Source organism: Mytilinidion resinicola (genome assembly GCF_010093595.1).
Source record: "Mytilinidion resinicola strain CBS 304.34 unplaced genomic scaffold BDZ99scaffold_18, whole genome shotgun sequence".
Classification (NCBI taxonomy): domain Eukaryota; kingdom Fungi; phylum Ascomycota; class Dothideomycetes; order Mytilinidiales; family Mytilinidiaceae; genus Mytilinidion; species Mytilinidion resinicola.
The window spans coordinates 740,449-759,427 of record NW_022985454.1 but is presented as its reverse complement, the minus strand read 5'-3'; the positions used below and the strand labels follow the sequence as shown (position 1 = coordinate 759,427).

The following is an 18,979-nucleotide window of genomic DNA, read 5'->3' as shown; positions in this document are numbered from 1 at the left end:
ACTCTTCCCCCGGTTGTTCCTGTCGAGTCCTCCACCTATGCCCCTGTGCCTCCTCCAGCTTCGGTGACACCAGCCAACACCCCCCCAGCAGTCACGCCAGCTACTCTTCCCCCGGCCGTGACCTACCCAGCCACTTGCCCGGCGCCAACAGTCACCGTCACTAGCTGCCCCGCAGGCCAGGCCACAGAGACCATCACCGTTGCCCAGTCCACAGAGACCGTCACCGTCACCATCGGTGGTTCCCAGCCTTGCCTTGAGTGCATCACCAAGACCTACACCATCACTGAATCTGGTGGCTCTACCACCTGCATCACCGTGACCAACCAGCCGACACCAAGCACCTACGTCTCAGTCGGTGCGACCCCTAGTTCCAAGCCCTCCAAGCCAACCCAGAGCTCTTGGGTCAAGCCCCCGACCGGTCCCAGCGGCTACTCCACGGGCTCGATCCCGTCCTCCTCCAGCGCCGGCCCATACCCGACCAAGCCAGGCCACCACGTCAGCGTCAGCGCCAGCTCGTCTCGCACTGGCCCCAAGCCCACTGGCTACTACGGTTACGGATGGTAGACCCACGAACTGGCTCTCATCAAACACGATCATCATACGGCGTTAGGAACATAGTATTAACAGGCGGGATCTAATAAGGGCCCATCTACGAATTTCCTAATCTACTAGCGATCTTCATGGGATATGTGGTCCATTCATTCCTTAATATCTAGTCGGTATCATATGCATATAGCCGCGGTGTTCTATTAGGGATATTTGTGAGAAATATTGAATTGAGAGCATTGTTGATAATGATGCAGGAAATATAGAAAAGTACATTTTATGGAAATTAATCAATCAATATCCAACTTCTTACGCTCCTTATTTTTTGAGGTCCTTGCTGGTTTGAGTGATTGGGCCGCGTTTGGTTCTCGAGTGATGGATGCGGAAGGAGTGGTGTGGTGGTGGTGGGACGGGATCGGGGATCGAAGAAGGTTCTGATCACGAGAACAAGTTGGCGAGTAATCTTTTGGGTAGATTGGGAGATTTCTAAACATAGGCTCACGAAGCACCTGACAATCGATTGTCTCGTATCCACCCGCTCGACGGTTCCGTGGTATCCGCACGGAGTCTCACCACTCGTTCGCCCCTCGGAGGTTCTCTGAAGAGAATACCGCCACCGATATTACCTACGTCAGCTTTTCAGTAATCTTCATCGAGATCACTTGGCCAGCCCCCGGTGTCGCGTTTTGGGTTCGATGACCAACAGGCGAAATGCGCCCCTGGTAAGAACTCTATCTTACATCACCTCGAACATTTTACCTGGCGTCACGTTTCACATACGCCTCCGCGTACGCTCTATTTCGACGACAGCTACGAGCGGTTTCTTGATAATACACCCCCCGCTCACGCTTTATTGCGACGACTTCTATATACGTTTTCTTGCTAATACAACACACTATTTAGATACTATCTAATATCAGCAGCTTCTATACCACCATCACCTCCCATGTTAATAACCAACACGCCGGATGTGCTATCCACCTAACTTAGCTCTACCTCAACGTTGGTACGCTTACTCACTTACTTTAGGACGAGAGAGAAGATTATATACCTAAAGGACGAATTCGAGTCGAGGATAAGGGGTGGGTATGGAAGGGGTTGAGATCACGTGAACTACCTGAGATCACGTGTCGCCCACCTTCTCCTGGGTATAAAATCTTTCTCAGCCAGGAGGGGCTCTTTCTTTCTTCATGGGTGGACATGGTTTCGAGGGGCAGCAGAAGACGCAAGCGACTTCTTACAGGGGCGGTGCTGCGGTCTTGCGTGCAAGCGTGTAAACGGCGTCAGACAATGACCCGATGGAGGATCAACGTCTGATGTCCAAGAGGCCATGGTGTGGGAGGTGTGGTGGGGATTAAAAAGCAGATGGAAAAGAAGATACGGAGGAGGTGCGTTGGGGAGTTGGGGGGAAAGAAAGCTTGGTGATGACGAGCACCACATGTTCCCTATGCGCAAGAGCCGTAAAGCCGGTTGATGAGGAGCTAGGTCTCTTTCCCTGATGATCTGTGGCTTTGGTTTAAGGAGCCTGTTCCTGGCCGTCTTTGGGTCGTAGTGTTGAGGCATCACTGGGACAACCGCGGACTCTGGGACGATTCTCCGGCCATCGAGAAAGGGGTCGAGGCGATTTTGATCCTCCACCGAGCACGGGACGACCATGACGCGATAGCTTTTTCTAATTTTGCAAAACCGCCGCCCAGACTCTTGAGGAAAAGAAAATTATGAGTAGGCGAGGGGTCTTTATACTCTCGAGATTGGTGAATGGATCAGTGCCAGCGCGTAGACTGAGAACACAACAGAAAGAAAAAACACACGTGACGTCGTCTTCAGCAGTTAGGTGTGATGGCGGCGGTATTAGGTGAGATACCTCTTTAAAAATTATTAGCAGCCATGACGTCGTTCGTCCTCACCTAGTCTATATATTCCAAGTAAAATCTGGGGAATCCCTCATCCACTAATTGCCCAGCAGCTCCGTTGGTAACCGGCCACACCGAGTGTAAGCCCGCGGCCGGATTCCAGGCATTTAACCTCCCGAGGTAGCGTTTCACTACCGTCGACAACCCTCACCTGGGTCTTGAGTTCGATTCTCAACTCGACCCTTGTGTTAAAAAGTCGAGTTGACTTCGGGCGGCCTGGTTCGTAGAGAGGCTTGGAAGCCTGGTAAAGAGGACGTATGCAGTTGGTGCGTGAGGCTGAGAGTGGCCGGTTAAGATGACGGATTGAAAAATACCGCAGGCGGGCGGACTTAGAGAAACCCCATCCGGGGTGGCTACACCCTCGAAAGAGGGTGGTGTTTTGCTCCACAGATGGTCTTTTTTGTTGCGCCTAAGCGCGGTACTCACGTCGCGCAACCGTCCGTTATTCTCTATTAATGGGAAACCGAGGGCGGAGAAGGCTCCGCCACACTAAACATGTCGGAACATTTAATGTACTATTCCTTGATTATTCTCGAATTTCTCTCAAGGGCTACCTACTCCGGGGAGAGCTTTCTTCGCCTACTGCAACAACCCTCACTCCCACATCTTCTCGATCTTAATTACTTTTTCGCCCCTTAGCAAGCTGGCCGAAACTCATAATTCATGCCCAATACGTCGCCCACTTGCTCTGCCCCTCCACAACGTCTACAAAGGCTTTCGCAATCACCCGATCCGCCTGCTGACTCGGATGCAGCTCATCGAACCACAGGAACGAGTCCGGGCTCGCATCCAGCGTGCAATCTGAACCAGTGAGGTCGCAGTGCTGCACGAACCCCGTCGCGTTCGCGGGCGCAGTGCCGTTGAGATAGGTGTCGGGGTGGTTCCAGATGTCCGTGATCTGCTCATAATTAGAAACTGCGCTGCGAGGTAGATACTTGGGATCAAGTACGCACCAGGGAATTAACGTCAAACACCGCAAACCTCGCGCCGGGATACCTCCTCTTAACTAACAACTCCAGCGGCGTGCGCGCCGCAAAGATGGCATTCACGCCCACGACCGTCTCCCACATCCGATAGCTCACTTGCGTGATATTAGCCGGCTTGTCGCCCCAGTACTTGCTCTTCGCCAGTCCCCCGTTCTGCGGCGTCGCGTACAACGGCGCGAGCTGCAGCGGCGCGGCGTTCATGAGAACAAAGTAGCGCCCACCAGCCGCGTAGATCCCATCGAAGGCCGCGTACACGCAGTCGATGTAGTCGGCGATCGTCTTGCCGGCGACCTGGGAGTCGGTGAGGAAGGCGCTGGCGCCGAGATCGTTAGTCCCGATCCAGGTAGCGTAGACGGTGGACTGGGGTGGGATGGAGAGGAAGCGGTGGGCAGGGGCGGAGGGGATGGCGGGGACGATGTAGGCGGCGTCGGCGGTGAAGGCGGGGAGCTCGTAGCCGGCGATGTCGGGGAAGGGGGCGTGGACGGCGTCCCAGGTGCGCGGGGTGAGGGCGTTGGAGCAGACGGCGCCGGAGACGGCGTAGTTGCAGAGGGTGGTGCAGGTGTAGATGGAGACCCAGCGGGCCCAGGTGATGCCGCCGCCGGCTGTGTTGAAGGACTGGGGATGTTAGTTGGGTTGAGATTGGAAGGGTGATGGAGAGAGAGCTGAAGGTAGATGGGATTGAGCGGAGGATGTTGAGACTGAGCCTCGGACCGTGAGAAGGTTGTCGTATATAAGATCACGTGAAGGATATATAGAAGGCTTTCAATATGGATTCAGACTAGTGCAAAGACATATTCGAGATCTCCGGAGGACACGCGTGGTATGCTTGGCGCTGTAAATAATGCAAAAGAAACGCCCGATGACTTTGAAATGCGGGGAAAACGAGTCGCCGTGACCAACTCAAAGATGAGACAGAACGAAAAGGAATCTGACCATCGGCTCTACCCATCCTGTTGGCGGTGCGCTGCCATTGTTGGCACCAAAGTAACCGAGGCGATTCTCATCGGTATAGCTGTCTCCAAAGGTGACGAGAGACTTGAACTGCCTCAAATCCCACGAAGGATGGCTTGGGCCCTTCCAATGGCCAGTCGCAGTCGTCAAGGAGAGCACAAGAGCGAAAGCGGTGCAGATCGACGGCTGCATGATGGGATTCTTGGTTGACGGATTGGCGGCGGCGGCTCAGGGACAGAAGCCAGGGACGGCGGCAGGTCTTTAAGTAGATGCATGACGACGCAGGTGAAGAAAACGCTATGGCGGTAGGACGCCGGCGAAGTGCAGCGCCCGTCCAGCGGCAGCATGGGGACGATATACTGAGGCGGGGCTTGGTGTATTACTAACCTCGGAGACATTCACGGGAAGCATGGATGGTCGTGCAGTGTGGGGAATGATCGGCTGCCCGAAGGCCTAGCCTTCTTTGGGCGCATGGCATTCCGAAACGCGGCTTTTTCGCGACGTCCAACGGCTATCTCGATGGTCTTGCAGGATGCTGGCTTCCGAAAAAAATGGGGAGATCAATCACGCTACCTGTTGCTTGTTCGCATCCCTGAGGGCTGCATACGGCTCCATCTATTCGGCGGCCAGACCACTCTCAGACGACAAAAGATGGCGCAAGCGCGGCGATAGCCGTTGGGTGGCACGATGCATGGCCGTTTCGAGTTCTCGTCGAGGACCCTGATATGCGGGCTGCCGTCGCACCGCGTCGAACACGTTGACGCCAGTCTTATCAACATGCTATGGCAGATTTGAGGAGCATCGGAAGAAGGCAGTCGACCCGGCGCTCCAGGCCTTGCAATGCTTGGAGCGTTGCAGGGTTGCTTCGCAGCGCGACTGGCGTGGTGCATGGCGCGTCGGAGCGCATAGGGCGGAGGAGGCAGGGCTGGAGGGCCACGTTTCGCAGCGAGAGCACGACGAGGGTGAAGGTGAATGCACACAAGAGCCGCGGGGATCACGCTCTGAAGGGATTATGAACCCCGAGCGGATCTTCAACGGCCGGAGGACCCTCGAGGGTTGTCTCCATAGCCTCACCGATGGGGGTTGCTCCACGCTGCAGGTGAGGGATAAGCGACTCAGGATAGGGGCGCCCAAGGGCCCATGTCCTCAGCATATTGCATGTCACGTGTGCGGTGTTGTATGCGGGCCTAGGAGGTGTGATAGAGAAGCCGGTTCCCCGCGTGCTCGAGTGGACGCCATGAAGAGCGCGCTGGCCAAAGCGAACGGATCTACCGGGAAGTGGGTCGCTTCACTTGCAGCCCAATCCCGTTGAGCAAGCCAGATCGGGCCGGTGATGCTGAGGCGCTCGAGAGCATCGAAGCCCTGGATACGGGCCGCTCTCCACATCTCCAGAAGGCACGGGCAAGCCCGGCGCCCGCGTGGGATGGGCCTGCCCGCTGCGTGTTGAGACGCCATGCATCCATCCAGAGGCGCCGTTGCCAGCTGGCACTGCAACACCAGCGGCGGCCGCGTGGATAGCCTGTTCGCACTCTCGAGCCAATTTCGAGTCAGGGCGGCATAATCCGCGGCTGCTTCAAGGTTGGGCTGTCTAGGGCGCTTCCCACGTCGCTGTACCGGAGACCCGGTACCGCTGCGCTGGGAGCAATGGCTTGGGGCTAGCAGCTTGAAAGCAGTGCCCATCGCCTTGCCGTGTACGGGGCCTCACCATCTGCCTCGCCCGCTATTCGCTGGCGCATGTTTGCTTCGTGCCTTTCTTTTGTTTGATGCCGCTATCCCCAACCTCCACCCCCCTCTCTCTCCTCCACCATCATCCACCGTCCCCGCCCCTCGCCATCTCCTCACCACACCTGCCGCCTGAGCCCCGGCGGCTACAATGCCTCAGCAACCCTGCAAGCCCGAACCATGCCAATCAGCGTCTCTGTCACCCTCGCCTCATGCCGCCGATCCACCTCGTCTGCTGGCAACCTTCATCTTCAGGAGGTTGCTCCGACTCTGCTGCTGGCCCTAACTGTGCATCTCGGAATCGCCCTTTCATCGCAACTCACCATCTCCGCCGCATAGAGCCGTCGTGGGGGTGGACTATGGGGCCGCTGTGTCGTTACGCTACCGCCTACTTCATCCACGGCTCAACATGCCACTTTCTCCGCTTTTCTTGCCCCCCAAGATGCCCTCGACTCGAGTCTTGCCCAGGACTTACCACGGACATCTGGACGACGGGCCCTCCTCTCATCGTGGTCTTATCGACTGCTGTCGTCTAATGCCGTTGTTGAGGCTGTGTCCGCTTCGCCTCTTGGGTATGCCTCACCCAGGCATCCAGACACACCAGGACAATCAGCATGATGATGAGCTGGGTCTGCACAAGAGAGAGTATGTTTGTCTTATTACCACACTACGTGTACCCTGTACAGACGATAGACGCTAATGGGGACGTCGAGGGGAGGAGAAGTCCAACAGAACGTTCACCCTTCCGCCACAAGAATGAACGAAAGACCGCACGCGAACTGGAAACAAAACAACTTCAGTGGCTGCATACCAGAAAAAGCGACTCGACACCTTCGTTCGATATCACCGCGTACCGTCGGACATCGTGGAGAATCGGTCGCCGCAGTGGAGCTCGTCGTCGCGGAGCTGTCGAATCCTTCGGTCGGATCTATGGCCTCATTCCGAACGCCACATGCCTAGATAAATAGTGAGCGGCTAGTCGCAAGCTGTCACTCACTCCAACTTACACGCGGATGTATGGCTTGAGCGTCGCGTCCCTCGCCTCAACCATCGCCCGTGCCGTGAAGGCGTCGAACGTCGCTTTGCTCCATCCCAACAGTTGAGTGAATGGCCAAATGGCCTGGGAGTTGAGAAGCTCCTCGATGTTATCCAAGTTGTCTCTACCAATCCTTTCCTGGCCTGAACCGCGGTCAAAAGTCAGCAAGTGTCGAAAGATGAGAAGATGAACAGAAGAATATGAGCTGCAAGACAGCAGAGCCTGAGTAGGACTTGGGCCATATAAATCGAAAGACAAGATCGAAACCATCGGATCAACCTAGAGGAACGATGGCCGACCCCTGAGCTCTCACATAACGAACCGAGCAGCTCATGAGTCGGCAACTTTTTGCAACAGTAGGAGATATTGACCATACCCTCTCGCCAACCTCCAATGGGCAAACTATATGTCTGTCCCTGAACGTTGGAAAAACCAGCATTCGTCATCAGTTGTCGCAACTGTCCGCCAATGGCCGGGTCTCTATCCCCGCCATTTGCCATTGTCATCGCTTGGTAGTAGTACGCATACCATTGACTCAAGGCATGTTGTGGCGTAAGAAGACCACTGTCCGACTGAATGAAATAACTGTATTCCATCATCTGAACCCAACCCCCTCGCGCTGTAAGCTTCTTCAAGTCGTGGACATAATACGGCCATCTTCCTCGGTGGATACCAGGACCGACAAACGACGAGTTGATCAAGTGGAATTTCGGTTCTCCGGGCTCAAGTATATCGTCTAGCGAACGGTTCAGGTTGTGTACCTGGAGGGTCAGGTTGGTAGGCTCGGCAGCTAAGTCTGCTGGGTAAATGTCGACTCCTCGGACCTGCTCGATATCAGTAAACAATTCCACGTTGAGTAAGGGTCATCGACGTGAGACATTGTGACTTCACTGACTATAGTGCTCATGTCTTGGGTGCACGCTACTAGAGAGTCCACCAGCTGGTCAATGAAAGGGTCGAATTATACCTGGCAAGTAGGATACGATTGAGCGACCTCAATTGCCCAATTTCCAAACCCGTAACCGCAATCCAGCACTGTCCTAGGAGTAATAGGCGGGAACCAGAGTCTTCCAGATTGGCCTTCATTGAATCCCCACCCGAAAAGCGTTTTCATAATTGGATACTGTATATCGAGTCTATTCTCTTCGTCCTTTTCAGTCATCAGTCTATCGTCCATTTTGTCTGATTTTTTATGAAAGAGCATCATATGCTGCGAATACGATGACCATCTCACTCACATCATCTACCGGAACGCAATATATCCGGTGGGCCACTGAATAATGTTGGAATACTCTCTCCTCGACCTCAACTAATGCTCTTTCATCGATACTCATATTGTCTTGGCATGCACCATGCACGGATGACGAAGAAGATATGTCGGTGTTCTTAGCCGCTGCTGTGTCTTTACTGCGGTTCCACAGTCCTCTCTACTGGATACTGCCTCGATTGAACACAGCGGAATAGCGAGGTATGTGGCTGCAAGTGAGTCAGCCTGCGCGCTGGCAAACAAGTCCTCGGATGGACGGAATTCACTCATCCACGGGCACCCAAAAGAATGTTCGACGATGGGATACAGTCTGCTTCGCACTAGACGCACACATCGGTCGTGACTTGGTGAGAGCGAAAGATGAGGCTTCAGATGGAGACAGCAAGGGTGGGCATCATGCCGATTTTGACTGCAAGAGCTTAGGCCAAGGACTCTGAGACAAGCCGCGATGTGCTGCATCAGCCAATAAAGGCAGCGGCGGAAACAAATACAAGGAACAAAGCGTCGCCTTCCACGAAGATCAGGCCTCACCTGACGGAGACGACAAGGGCTTGGGCCTGCAAGCACGATCCGACATTGCCTTGGGATACCTGTGGCCCATCACTGGGCCCTTTTTGGCGCGCTTCAAAGTACGGTGTATGAGCTAGCCGGCCTGTACCCACTGGCTTTCGGGCTCCAGGGCTGACGATAGCCAGACCGAACTTGACACGCTGGACTTGACACCGTTGTCAACCAACAAACTTTGCCATCATCCGAGCCGGTTCCCGATCTACAGGACCCAGGGCACCCGGCGGAGACAAGGGGCTTCCATTTGCTTCCACTGCCCGGCTGGGTGGCAGCTGTGTCTTCCTCGGGCACGGAGGCGCCCCATCTCCCCACACCTGTCACACACCCACCCGCTTGTCGCTCTCTCAGTCCTTGTCCGGCAGCCCAACTGACGCAACAGGCTCGGATTTCGCGATGGTGGGAAAAGGGACCCCACAATTCCTTCAAAGCAGCACCATAGCGGTATGATCAAGCATCCTGGGCGGGAGGCGCAGTAGACGCCAACAGCAGAGACCGCAGCCCATTTCAGCCGGTCTCTGTTCGGCATCATTGGGGCATAGCGTTGCTGAAGAGACCAGTGGCGGAAAAAGAGGACTATCCAACGGCTGTGGTGGTGAGCTGGCCGAGGAGTTGCTGGCAGGCCTAGCTCGACGCATCGTATGTCTGTCAAGGACATCCCGCGCCTGACGTCCACGCGCCATCATTAGGACAAGCGGGCAAAACTCCCGATGGGTGGCCCCGATAAGGCTTCGCTCAGGCTAAATCCCAGAGACATGGCCTTGGAAAACGAACGTCTTTGGGAAACCCGCCGCAGCAGGTGCACTGGGGCCGGGATGATGTGCTTCTTAGGCTGCCGTTGACAGGCTAGCAACGATGCGAGGGAGAGGGGCGCCGAGGGTGGGTGTCACACGGGGTCGTTGGGAGCTGGGAGACGTCTGCTCTGCTGGTCTCGCTTATCCATTACAGCGCCATCTGGACATGGAGTCCGCCCTGTCTGCAATATCGCCGCCGGAGGACCTGACATGTCACTTTGTGCCCTCGTGGCTTGCTACGGCAGCGCAGCGTCAGGACAACAATCCTAATACGGATGCTTCTAAGCAGGGCAATGCTGGTCGATGGTGCCGACCACGTCTCTGGCGGATCGTGGCGTGGAGCTCGGTCAAAAATCACCCAGGATCTTTTGCCGCGCAAAGGCAAACCTCGCAAATCCTTCCGAATCAACGCACGCAGAAGGCAAACGTTTGCAGGGCTTGAAACAGCCACGCGGCTACGCCTCATGCTTCTACTGGACCATAGACGCAGCTAGGCAACGTGCAAAGAGCACCCGGATTCTGCGCTTCTTTGGCCCACGTGTACATGAATATGAACCGGGATTATCTACTTCAGAGGTACTTCCAATACTGTCACCGGGAAGAGGTCGCTGACAAAACAGTCTGACCATTGCCAGTCTCAAGTCGCCTTCATTCTATCCCGCGTTGTGGGGTTCATGCCCTCAGAAGTCAATTCCAAATCCACGTTCATGCAATGCAAAGGCAAAAATCACAAAGCCCCTGCGTTACCGATCTTTCCCGTATTTCGACGAAATATTGGATACAATCAAGCTTTCAATTACTTGCCTGGCCGATCATTGGGCTCTACATGGATATCAACAGTGTGGCTCTGCTGATGTTGAGCGAACCAAAGGAGCCACCTGCACGAAAAAGTCTTTCATTGTCGAATCGCTATCTCCGACTAGAACAGGCAACGCATGGTCGTCAGCTCAATCACATCATGCAACACGTAAATTCGAAGTTCCAGGCCAAAGCAGTGCGACTGCGCTTGGCCACTGTGCCGCGTTGGCGCGGTAAACGCCGCATTGACTACGACTGATACAAGATTACCCACGGGACAGTTCAATCTACTGCACGTTCGGACGCCTTGGGCCCAAACCTCAGACTGCCGCAGCATCTAAGGGCGCTGATGGATGGCCGATTCCCTCGTGTGGCCTTCCCCGCGCTGCAACAGGGCTGAACACGGGCCCCTGCCCCCTGCGCTGCCATGCGAGCTGTAGCGTCATCGGAGATTTCCCTGGGTAGTGCCTGGCTGTGACGAAAATCGAAAGACGCGGGGCGTCAGAGGCGAGGGCGAACGCGGAACGCGCGAAGGGATCCGGTTTGCTGCTCTCGACAAGGTCGGGCGGGACATTGGATGGTGGCCCAGCCTTCTCGCTTCAAGTTGCTGGCCGCTGGGTTGCTGGCTTGTGCTTCACCGATCAGCTTGATTGCCTTCTCGCGTGCGGCAGCCAGGCAGCAAGCAGTGGATTCACCGGGAGCTACGGAGTCTTTTCCACGGCCGCAGCTTGCGTAACGCTCGATCAAACGAACCCCCTATCAGATCATTGTGATAGCTGATAGGGTCCCCGTCGATATTAGGTACCCTTGTACCGGCTGGCTAGCTTCTCGGATTGGCTGACTAGGATACCATAGGGCTGTTGGTGGAAGTCTACTAGAATAAGACCCGGTGAGGCAAGGGAGTAGTCTGATAAGTCAGAGGGTTAAGATTACTACCCCCAGGGGTAAGCTCGTGAGGCCGGGGGTTGGATTGATGAAGCGATGGGGGCACGACTGCATAGAACTGCTGAAGAGCGGGAAAAGACTGCATTTGGACGCCGCAAGAGGCTGATCACTAATGTACAGCAGGTTAGTTGAGCTGGTTTCTATAAGGGGCACGTATCGTACGATCCCGCCTATCGTCGTCGATCGGTGTGTGTTGTGTGTCGTGCTGGCGATCGATTCTAGGGTATGTATTGTATGCAGGCCCACGCGATCGCCTTGCTACAGGAGTAAGCACTCATGGTATCAGAATGGTTCGTGAGAATTGTTTTCCTTGTCATCAAGTCTCTTATCGTGCGTCTCTTATATCACCTCTACTTTCTTGATCATGCGATCCCGCCCTACGACTAGCCGCATCTGGGCGCCTGTATTGGACGCGAAAAGGCCGCGGCGAAGGCTAGGGGAGTAGAGCTCGTACGCGGGGTAGTCTGCCGTACATTGTCGGTCAGCTTGATATCATACGTGTGGTATAGCTAGGGTGACTGTTCCACCGCGGAGATGCGTGCAAGCGAATTGGATAGGAACGTGCTGAGGAGGTAAGAAACTAGACGCTGGACTCACAGCCATTGACGAAGCTGATGACTTGCTCGTCGGTCATGCCTGTGCCTTTGGAGGCACGCAGGGCGGCTTCTTGCTCTAGTCGCCAGGCGTAGACGTATCTTGTGTCCTCGGCGTCGCTGGGCAGTGTTAGTTACTGACCCCCTCCCAATTCAACCAAAGAAGGAACAGGGTAACCCACATATGCACAAAAGCATCCAACGCACTATCGATTCTCGTCAGCTCCCCATTTCAATCATACACGCTCTCCCCTTCTTCTTCTACTCACTCAGTAAACACATCATAACTCCTCAACGCCTCATTCACCTCGAGCAAATCCCACAGTTTATGCTTCCCCAACTGCCCCGCTCCTTGCTCCCCCTTTCTCTCCGCCTCGTCCTCTGCTTTCCGCGCCGCAACCCACTTCGCCTCTACCTCTTTCTCTTCTAGACTCTTGAACCCAACGCTCCATCCCTCAAACACGACCACTGCTATCTTCTCCTCGCCCTCGTTTACGCGCTCCCACGTAGCGGGATCAGCGCGGTCGCCCTGTCCGGCGTACGCGGACTTGTCGTACTGGGGCAAAGCGACTGGGGCGCGGGATTTCAGAGCATCGAAGACAGAAGCACCCAGGACAAGGTCGTGAGTAGGTGGCTGACCGCGGTGCTGAAGCAGAGGATTCGAGGTAGACTCGGCGAGGGCGGTGAGGGCGGCGTGGGGGAGATAGAAGTCGTCGAGGGAGAGGACGGCGGTGGTGAGGGCGTAGGGTGGGGCGCGGAGGGTTGTGGCGAGGGTGGAGACCTAGAGTGGTGAGTTTGGGGGGTTCAGAGAAGGCTACATTGCGTATGTTTAAAAGGAGTGGGAAAGGGGGAGCAGAGGAGGTGGATTTATGGAGGGGTAGAGTTTTGATGTGCCAAGAGATTTTGGGCATTTGTTGGTGCTTGACGCCACCCTGCATGGAGCCGGTTTCGGAGAGCCGAGTACGGGGATGCCGGGGGAGAAAACGTTGGACGCAGTGTAGCAGTACATCCAACATATAGGACCCCCGAATACAGCAGTGGGCAGAGTTCGAATAATCACAGATTCATGCAAACATGCCTCAAGACTGGAATGCACGCACCAAGGTGGTCTTGCCAGCCCCTTGCACGCCGTTTAGGCCGAGGAAGAACGGGGGTGGGGCGGTGCCTGCTGCGGCGTGTTGCTCGCGGTGGGCGGCGAGGCGGGCGAGCAGGAAGGGAATCACGTGGGGGGACTTGTCGTCGGTGATTGTGGGTGGTGCTGTGATGGACGACATTGTGGGACATTGGAGGGCATGCGGTGGGGGAAGGGGGGGTGAAGGGTGGAGATGGGAGAGTTTTAGCGGGTGTTGACGACTCGACTAAGGTTAGTATGGGGTTTGAGGTGGATTATAGGGGCTTGTATTTTGCATTATTGGCTCTAAGAAAATTTGGATATTGTTTTATTATGCCTACTTGAGTTTGTATATTGTTCCAGTATCAAAAGCTGCTGTGAGAGCAAATTTGGTGTTTCTTGGTGATGCGGAGGTGCCACGCCCGGGCTCCGCATCGAAGCCGAATAGCTTCAGCGCCCAGACGTTTCCGGAGACAGATATCCTGACGACGTTGCAATTACTCCAGAAACCCATCCATCATTCTGCTCGTCGGCCGAGTGCTCGGTCGTGCACCTGGACAAATGAAACGTCGACCTCGGGCTCCGGCCTCCTGACCACATGCGCGCTTCGCCGTCAGTTTTCCCATCACAAGACAGGCCAGCTGGAGTGCACAGGCCCGACCTGGCATGTGAAAGCAGCCGCACACTAGAAGCTGTGGGGTTCGTCGCTCCACGTGACCCTTCCTCGCGTTTCTGGGCATGCCGAGGTCCATTTACATCATCGAAGCTCGGTCAGAGCGACGACAGCGCTCAAAACCGTGACCCTGAGCCGCTTGCAACGCTCACTCCGCACCTCTCCTCTCCCCTCCGTAACCTCTACATATCCATTGTCAGCTTTTGAGCGTAGTCCGCTGCCATCCGTGTTCCCCGCGACGAGTCCTAGATCAGCGGAGACACTCGCATCTCTTTGTTGCCTGCTTGCGTCGGATTGAGAGTTTGTAATCACACACACACACTGCAGCCATGTCTGAACTGCGGTATGACGGCCAGACGGTCGTGGTGACGGGTGCTGGTGGTGGGCTCGGGAAGGCGTACGCCACGTTCTTTGGAAGCCGGGGCGCGAACGTTGTCGTGAATGATCTTGGGGGGAGCTTCAAGGGCGAGGGCAAGAGCAGCAAGGTGGGTACTGAAGCTTGACTCTCAAGAAGTATACTAATATGTGGTTGCGTGTTCTAGGCTGCCGATGTCGTCGTCGACGAGATTGTGAAAGCTGGCGGCAAGGCCGTAGCAAACTACGACAACGTCCTGGACGGCGAGGCTATCATCGATACGGCGATCAAGGCGTTCGGACGCATTGATATACTCATCAACAATGCTGGCATTCTACGGGATGTCAGCTTCAAGAATATGTCGGACCAGGACTGGGACTTGGTCCTGGCGGTGCACGTTCGGGGTGCGTATAAGTGTGCTAGGGCGGCGTGGCCGCATTTCAGGAAACAGAAGTATGGTCGTGTTATTAGCACTGCGTCTGCGGCTGGATTGTTTGGAAACTTTGGACAGGCCAACTACTCTGGTAAGTTTGTTCTTTGAATTGATGGTATCTGGATCTGACATGTGATAGCTGCGAAACTGGCACTTGTTGGCTTCACCGAGACACTGGCGAAGGAAGGTCTGAAATATGATATCCTCTGCAACACCATTGCCCCGATCGCCGCTAGTCGAATGACCGAGACTATTATGCCCCCAGATGTTCTGAAGGCCCTTCAGCCCAGCTGGGTTGTGCCCCTCGTCGCTGTCCTCACCCATAAATCGAACACCGAGACTGGAGCGATATACGAGGTCGGAGGTGGTCACATTGCGAAGATCCGATGGGAGCGCTCGAAGGGTGCCATATACCGCGCCGACAGCTCTTTGACCCCTGGTGCGGTGCTCAGCAAGTGGAACGAGGTCAATGACTTCTCCGAACCTGAGTACCCCACTGGCCCAGCCAACTTCATGGAGCTGCTCGAGGAGGCACAGAAGCTCCCCCCGAACAAGCCAGGCGAAAACCTCGACTTCAAGGGCAAGGTTGTGCTCATCACTGGCGCTGGGGCTGGTCTCGGCCGCGCCTACGCTCTGCTATTTGCCAAACTAGGTGCCAAGGTCGTTGTCAACGATCTCGTCAACCCAGATACCGTTGTCCAGGAGATCCAGAAGCTGGGTGGTGAAGCGGTTGGAAACAAGGCCAACGTGACCGACGGTGATGCTGTTGTCAAGGGTGCGATTGACGCCTATGGCCGCGTCGATGTTCTCATCAACAACGCTGGTATCCTCCGGGACAAGGCCTTCACTAACATGGACGACAAGATGTGGGACATTGTTATGGAAGTGCATGCACGTGGTACCTACAAGGTCACGAAGGCTGCATGGCCCTACATGCTCAAGCAGAAATACGGCCGCATCATCAACACCACCAGCACCAGCGGCATTTACGGAAATTTCGGCCAGGCTAATTACGCTGCGGCCAAGTGTGCTATCCTCGGTTTCTCCCGTGCTCTTGCTCGCGAGGGCGCTAAGAACAACATCTTCGTCAACACCATTGCTCCCAACGCTGGAACTGCGCTCACTCGGACCATCATGCCTGAGGAGATGGTTCAGGCCTTCAAGCCAGATTACGTGGCGCCACTAGTCGTCCTGCTCTGCTCAGATAAAACCCCTGACCCACCCACTGGTCGCCTATACGAAGTTGGCAGTGGCTGGGTTGCTCAGACGAGGTGGCAGCGAACTGGCGGTCATGGATTCCCCATCGATGTCCCGCTGACCCCAGAGGCGGTTGTTCAGCAGTGGGAAAAGATTAACAACTTCGACGATGGTCGTGCTGATCACCCGGAGAGCAGTAATGATGGCCTCAAGTCTATCATGGCTAACATGCAGAATCTTGCCAACAAGAAGAAGGGTGGAAAAGTCAACCAGGAAATACTATCCGCCATTGATGCTGCTAAGGCTGCGAAGGCAGAGGGAACTAAGTTTGTGTATGACGAGAAGGATGTCATTCTTTACAGTGATACTCCCCTATGGGCTTTTTTATTGCATGCCCTTATTGAACCCAATACTAACCATCCCCAGATCTCGGCGTTGGCGCCAAACGCACCGACCTCCCCCTCGTCTTCGAGTCCTCCGACGACTTCCAAGTCCTTCCCACCTTCGGAGTCATCCCTCCCTTCGGCGCCGTCGCCCCCTTCTCCCTCGACGACATCGTCCCCAACTTCTCCCCCATGATGCTACTCCACGGCGAGCAGTACCTCGAAATCCGCAAATTCCCCATCCCCACCGAAGCCACCCTCATTTCGTATCCCAAACTCGTCGAAGTCGTTGACAAGGGCGCCGCCGGCATCGTCGTCACTGGCACTCTCACCAAGGACGCAAACACCGGCGAAGACGTCTTCTACAACGAAAGCACCGTCTTCATTCGCGGCTCAGGCGGCTTCGGCGGGCCCAACAAGGGCGGCAACCGCGGCGCTGCTACTGCTGTGCATAAGCCACCGCCACGCGCGCCTGACGCTGTCGTCGAGGAGAAGACGACCGAAGAACAAGCAGCGCTATACCGTCTGTCCGGCGACCGGAATCCGCTACACATAGACCCCGAGTTCTCGAAGGTCGGCGGATTTAAAGTGCCTATCTTACATGGATTGTGCTTCTTTGGGTTCAGCGGCAAGCATGTGCTGCAGACGTATGGCGCGTTTAAGAACATTAAGGTCCGGTTTGCGGGCACGGTGCTGCCCGGGCAGACGCTGAGGACGGAGATGTGGAAAGAGGGGAACCTGGTTATTTTCCAGACGAAGGTGGTGGAGACGGGGAAGTTGGCGATTGCGGGGGCGGGGGCGGAGTTGCTGGAGGGGGCGAAGGCGAAGTTGTAGGTTGTAGGTTACAGGGGAAAATATGACGGTTGATTAGGGGGCTTATATTGATAGGAAATTTCACGCTTGTTCTTTTCAAAAGTATGTGGGTTGAGTGGTTTTCTACAGGATTGTGATTGAACTCTTGGAATGCGACTAGAGTATAGTTTCGATCGGTGTGAAAGAGGTATCCCATGTCACATGTCTCACGTGCTTGCCTACGTTATGCGATTCCATTTCCTCCATAAAAGCGTCACCCTCAAGGACTTTTCCCCGGCATAGTGGAGGATCCCAAGTCCATCAAAAGACACCGACCAGAGTCTTCATGGATTCCTGTGGGGGCCAGTTGGTCGCACGTTGGGAGCACCACCCGCCGACTCCTCCTTTGATGTGGGGTCTTTGGAGGGTTGCGTCCCGTCATCAACAAGACTGGTGTCAAAATACGATGGAGTGAGATCCGGTGCCTTTGTAATAGACTAGCAATGCTCACCATCACAGATCTTTTTCGATACTCCTCGGTAAAGCTTCATTCTCATCGTTTTCATCTCTAGCCTGCAATAGGATCCACCATCATAGCGAAAAAATGCCGACCGAAACCCACGCACGACCTCCATTCCACCACCTTCTGCTTTAATTGCTGGTCCTCCATTCTGTGTTTTCTTCCTCATTTCGCACCATCGACCACTGCTCGTCCAGAATTGCTGGACCACCACACCATTGTCTTTGTCGACTTCTGAGATTGCTCCCACCGCATCAAAACTCCTGGAGTTATATTTTGCAAGCAAAACCCGCGACTCCAACCCATGGGATCGTAGTCGTCAGCTGTTGTGATCCTTTCCCACACCCACCCTCTGTCCTGGAGAAGAACCGTTGTCGAGGACGAGAGGAAGGATTTATAGTCTGGATCTGAGCTCACTAAGACTAGTCACGCGGAGCACGTGCTGGCAGTTCGTGGAATCAGGAGGGCCATCTACTTCTACCTTGCAGGTTCTCTGGTTGGCCATAGTGTGGTGAGTGGATCACGTGGATGAAGGTGACTAAGAAGTCTCTTTCTCAAGGGGTTTAAAACCCCGCTCCTTCGTCGCTCAAGTCTTTTCGCTCAAGGAGATCGGCCGTGGCTAGACTTGTTTTATCAAAATGCCCGGCTGGCGTCACTTTCAGCTTGAAATTGTAATGCTTACCAGCCCGATATCAAGACGACGGAGCGTAGTGTGTAGATGAGTATCACCTTAGAGCTGATACTGTTTACCACCATTAATGTAGCGTTTGAACCTCCTCCGCAACCAACGGTCCCGCACCACCACTTCATTTCTCTCGTTCTTATTCTTTTTTGATTGCAAACCACCACGCCCGCACCAAATCTTGGTTACGAGGCGGATAGGAAATCCGCCGCCAGGGCATGAGTCGGGATGCTATTCATCTTTTGCAAACCGCAGCCCATCGCCCTGGATCCTTCTCTGATTTCACCACTCCAGACCAACCCATGAAGGAAGAAAACTAGTTGGCGGCGAGCGGAAGATTTTATACCCCTTGAGTCAGGCACGGTCACGTTGCTGTCACGTGCGAAGCTCCTTCTTTGGATGGAAAAAGGAAACGGAACACGTGGACTTCACGTGCACCCTCAATCTTCTCTTTCGAAGCAGGTATGAAACTCCCACTTCCCCCTTGCTAACGGTTCTTCAGGTTGGGTCTGGTTTTGCTTTTGCAAAACAGAGACCTGACACATCATGTTGGTGTTTGGGGCTGGGTGGAGGATCAAAACGTTCAGAGCCAGCGCTAATATGTGAGTGTTTGGTTCTGGGTCTGGTGGAGGATCAACAAATGATCGGATTCCATACCATGGCGACAAAGGTAGGAAGTAGGCGACGTAGATTTCGAGACGGTGATGCTCGCCATCAC

At 54.9% G+C, this 18,979-nt stretch overlaps 8 protein-coding genes across 8 annotated transcripts in view; 2 read left to right on the top strand and 6 right to left on the bottom strand.

Moving 5' to 3' along the window:
• The window catches only part of BDZ99DRAFT_109321 (uncharacterized protein), a 2,358-nt gene extending 1,621 nt beyond the window's left edge, over positions 1–737 (top strand). The window contains exons 2-3 of the mRNA XM_033712387.1: positions 1–466; positions 598–737. Of these exons, the coding sequence (XP_033572630.1) occupies positions 1–466; positions 598–638 (507 nt within the window). The 3' untranslated portion in view covers positions 639–737. The remainder of the gene's footprint in view (positions 467–597) is intronic.
• An 860-nt stretch (positions 738–1,597) lies between these two features.
• BDZ99DRAFT_109364 (uncharacterized protein) lies at positions 1,598–2,589 on the bottom strand. The gene is made up of 2 exons (XM_033712388.1): positions 2,465–2,589; positions 1,598–2,401 (listed from the first exon to the last, which is right to left on the bottom strand). The coding sequence occupies exon 2, from the start codon at positions 2,200–2,202 to the stop codon at positions 1,735–1,737; it is 468 nt and encodes a 155-aa protein (XP_033572629.1). The 5' UTR covers positions 2,203–2,401; positions 2,465–2,589; the 3' UTR covers positions 1,598–1,734.
• BDZ99DRAFT_466613 (uncharacterized protein) lies at positions 2,538–2,860 on the bottom strand (the record flags this gene model as incomplete). The annotated part of the gene is made up of 1 exon (XM_033720820.1): positions 2,538–2,860. A coding segment is annotated over one exon (224 nt), but the record flags the coding sequence as incomplete, so codon positions are not given.
• A 260-nt stretch (positions 2,861–3,120) lies between these two features.
• Positions 3,121–4,588, bottom strand: BDZ99DRAFT_395430 (GDSL lipase/acylhydrolase family protein; the record flags this gene model as incomplete). The annotated part of the gene is made up of 3 exons (XM_033715947.1): positions 3,121–3,357; positions 3,413–4,060; positions 4,379–4,588. 3 exons carry the CDS (start codon positions 4,586–4,588, stop codon positions 3,121–3,123), a joined length of 1,095 nt encoding a protein of 364 aa, XP_033572627.1.
• Positions 4,589–6,736: 2,148 nt separating this feature from the next.
• BDZ99DRAFT_540279 (uncharacterized protein) lies at positions 6,737–8,488 on the bottom strand (the record flags this gene model as incomplete). Its single annotated transcript, XM_033726705.1, has 4 exons — positions 6,737–7,292; positions 7,526–7,978; positions 8,122–8,304; positions 8,393–8,488. 4 exons carry the CDS (start codon positions 8,486–8,488, stop codon positions 7,122–7,124), a joined length of 903 nt encoding a protein of 300 aa, XP_033572626.1. The 3' UTR covers positions 6,737–7,121.
• Positions 8,489–11,299: 2,811 nt separating this feature from the next.
• BDZ99DRAFT_466610 (uncharacterized protein) lies at positions 11,300–11,720 on the bottom strand. Its single transcript, XM_033720819.1, has 2 exons — positions 11,685–11,720; positions 11,300–11,631 (listed from the first exon to the last, which is right to left on the bottom strand). Exon 2 carries the CDS (start codon positions 11,605–11,607, stop codon positions 11,452–11,454), a length of 156 nt encoding a protein of 51 aa, XP_033572625.1. The 5' UTR covers positions 11,608–11,631; positions 11,685–11,720; the 3' UTR covers positions 11,300–11,451.
• Positions 11,721–11,861: 141 nt separating this feature from the next.
• BDZ99DRAFT_540272 (putative Uridine/cytidine kinase) lies at positions 11,862–13,389 on the bottom strand (the record flags this gene model as incomplete). The annotated part of the gene is made up of 5 exons (XM_033726704.1): positions 11,862–11,986; positions 12,120–12,235; positions 12,298–12,321; positions 12,385–12,896; positions 13,216–13,389. The coding sequence occupies 5 exons, from the start codon at positions 13,387–13,389 to the stop codon at positions 11,862–11,864; spliced, it is 951 nt and encodes a 316-aa protein (XP_033572624.1).
• A 639-nt stretch (positions 13,390–14,028) lies between these two features.
• Positions 14,029–17,274, top strand: BDZ99DRAFT_574544 (multifunctional beta-oxidation protein-like protein). The gene is made up of 4 exons (XM_033728387.1): positions 14,029–14,384; positions 14,442–14,778; positions 14,827–16,245; positions 16,311–17,274. The coding sequence occupies exons 1-4, from the start codon at positions 14,229–14,231 to the stop codon at positions 17,099–17,101; spliced, it is 2,703 nt and encodes a 900-aa protein (XP_033572623.1). The 5' UTR covers positions 14,029–14,228; the 3' UTR covers positions 17,102–17,274.
• Positions 17,275–18,979: the final 1,705 nt, after the last annotated feature.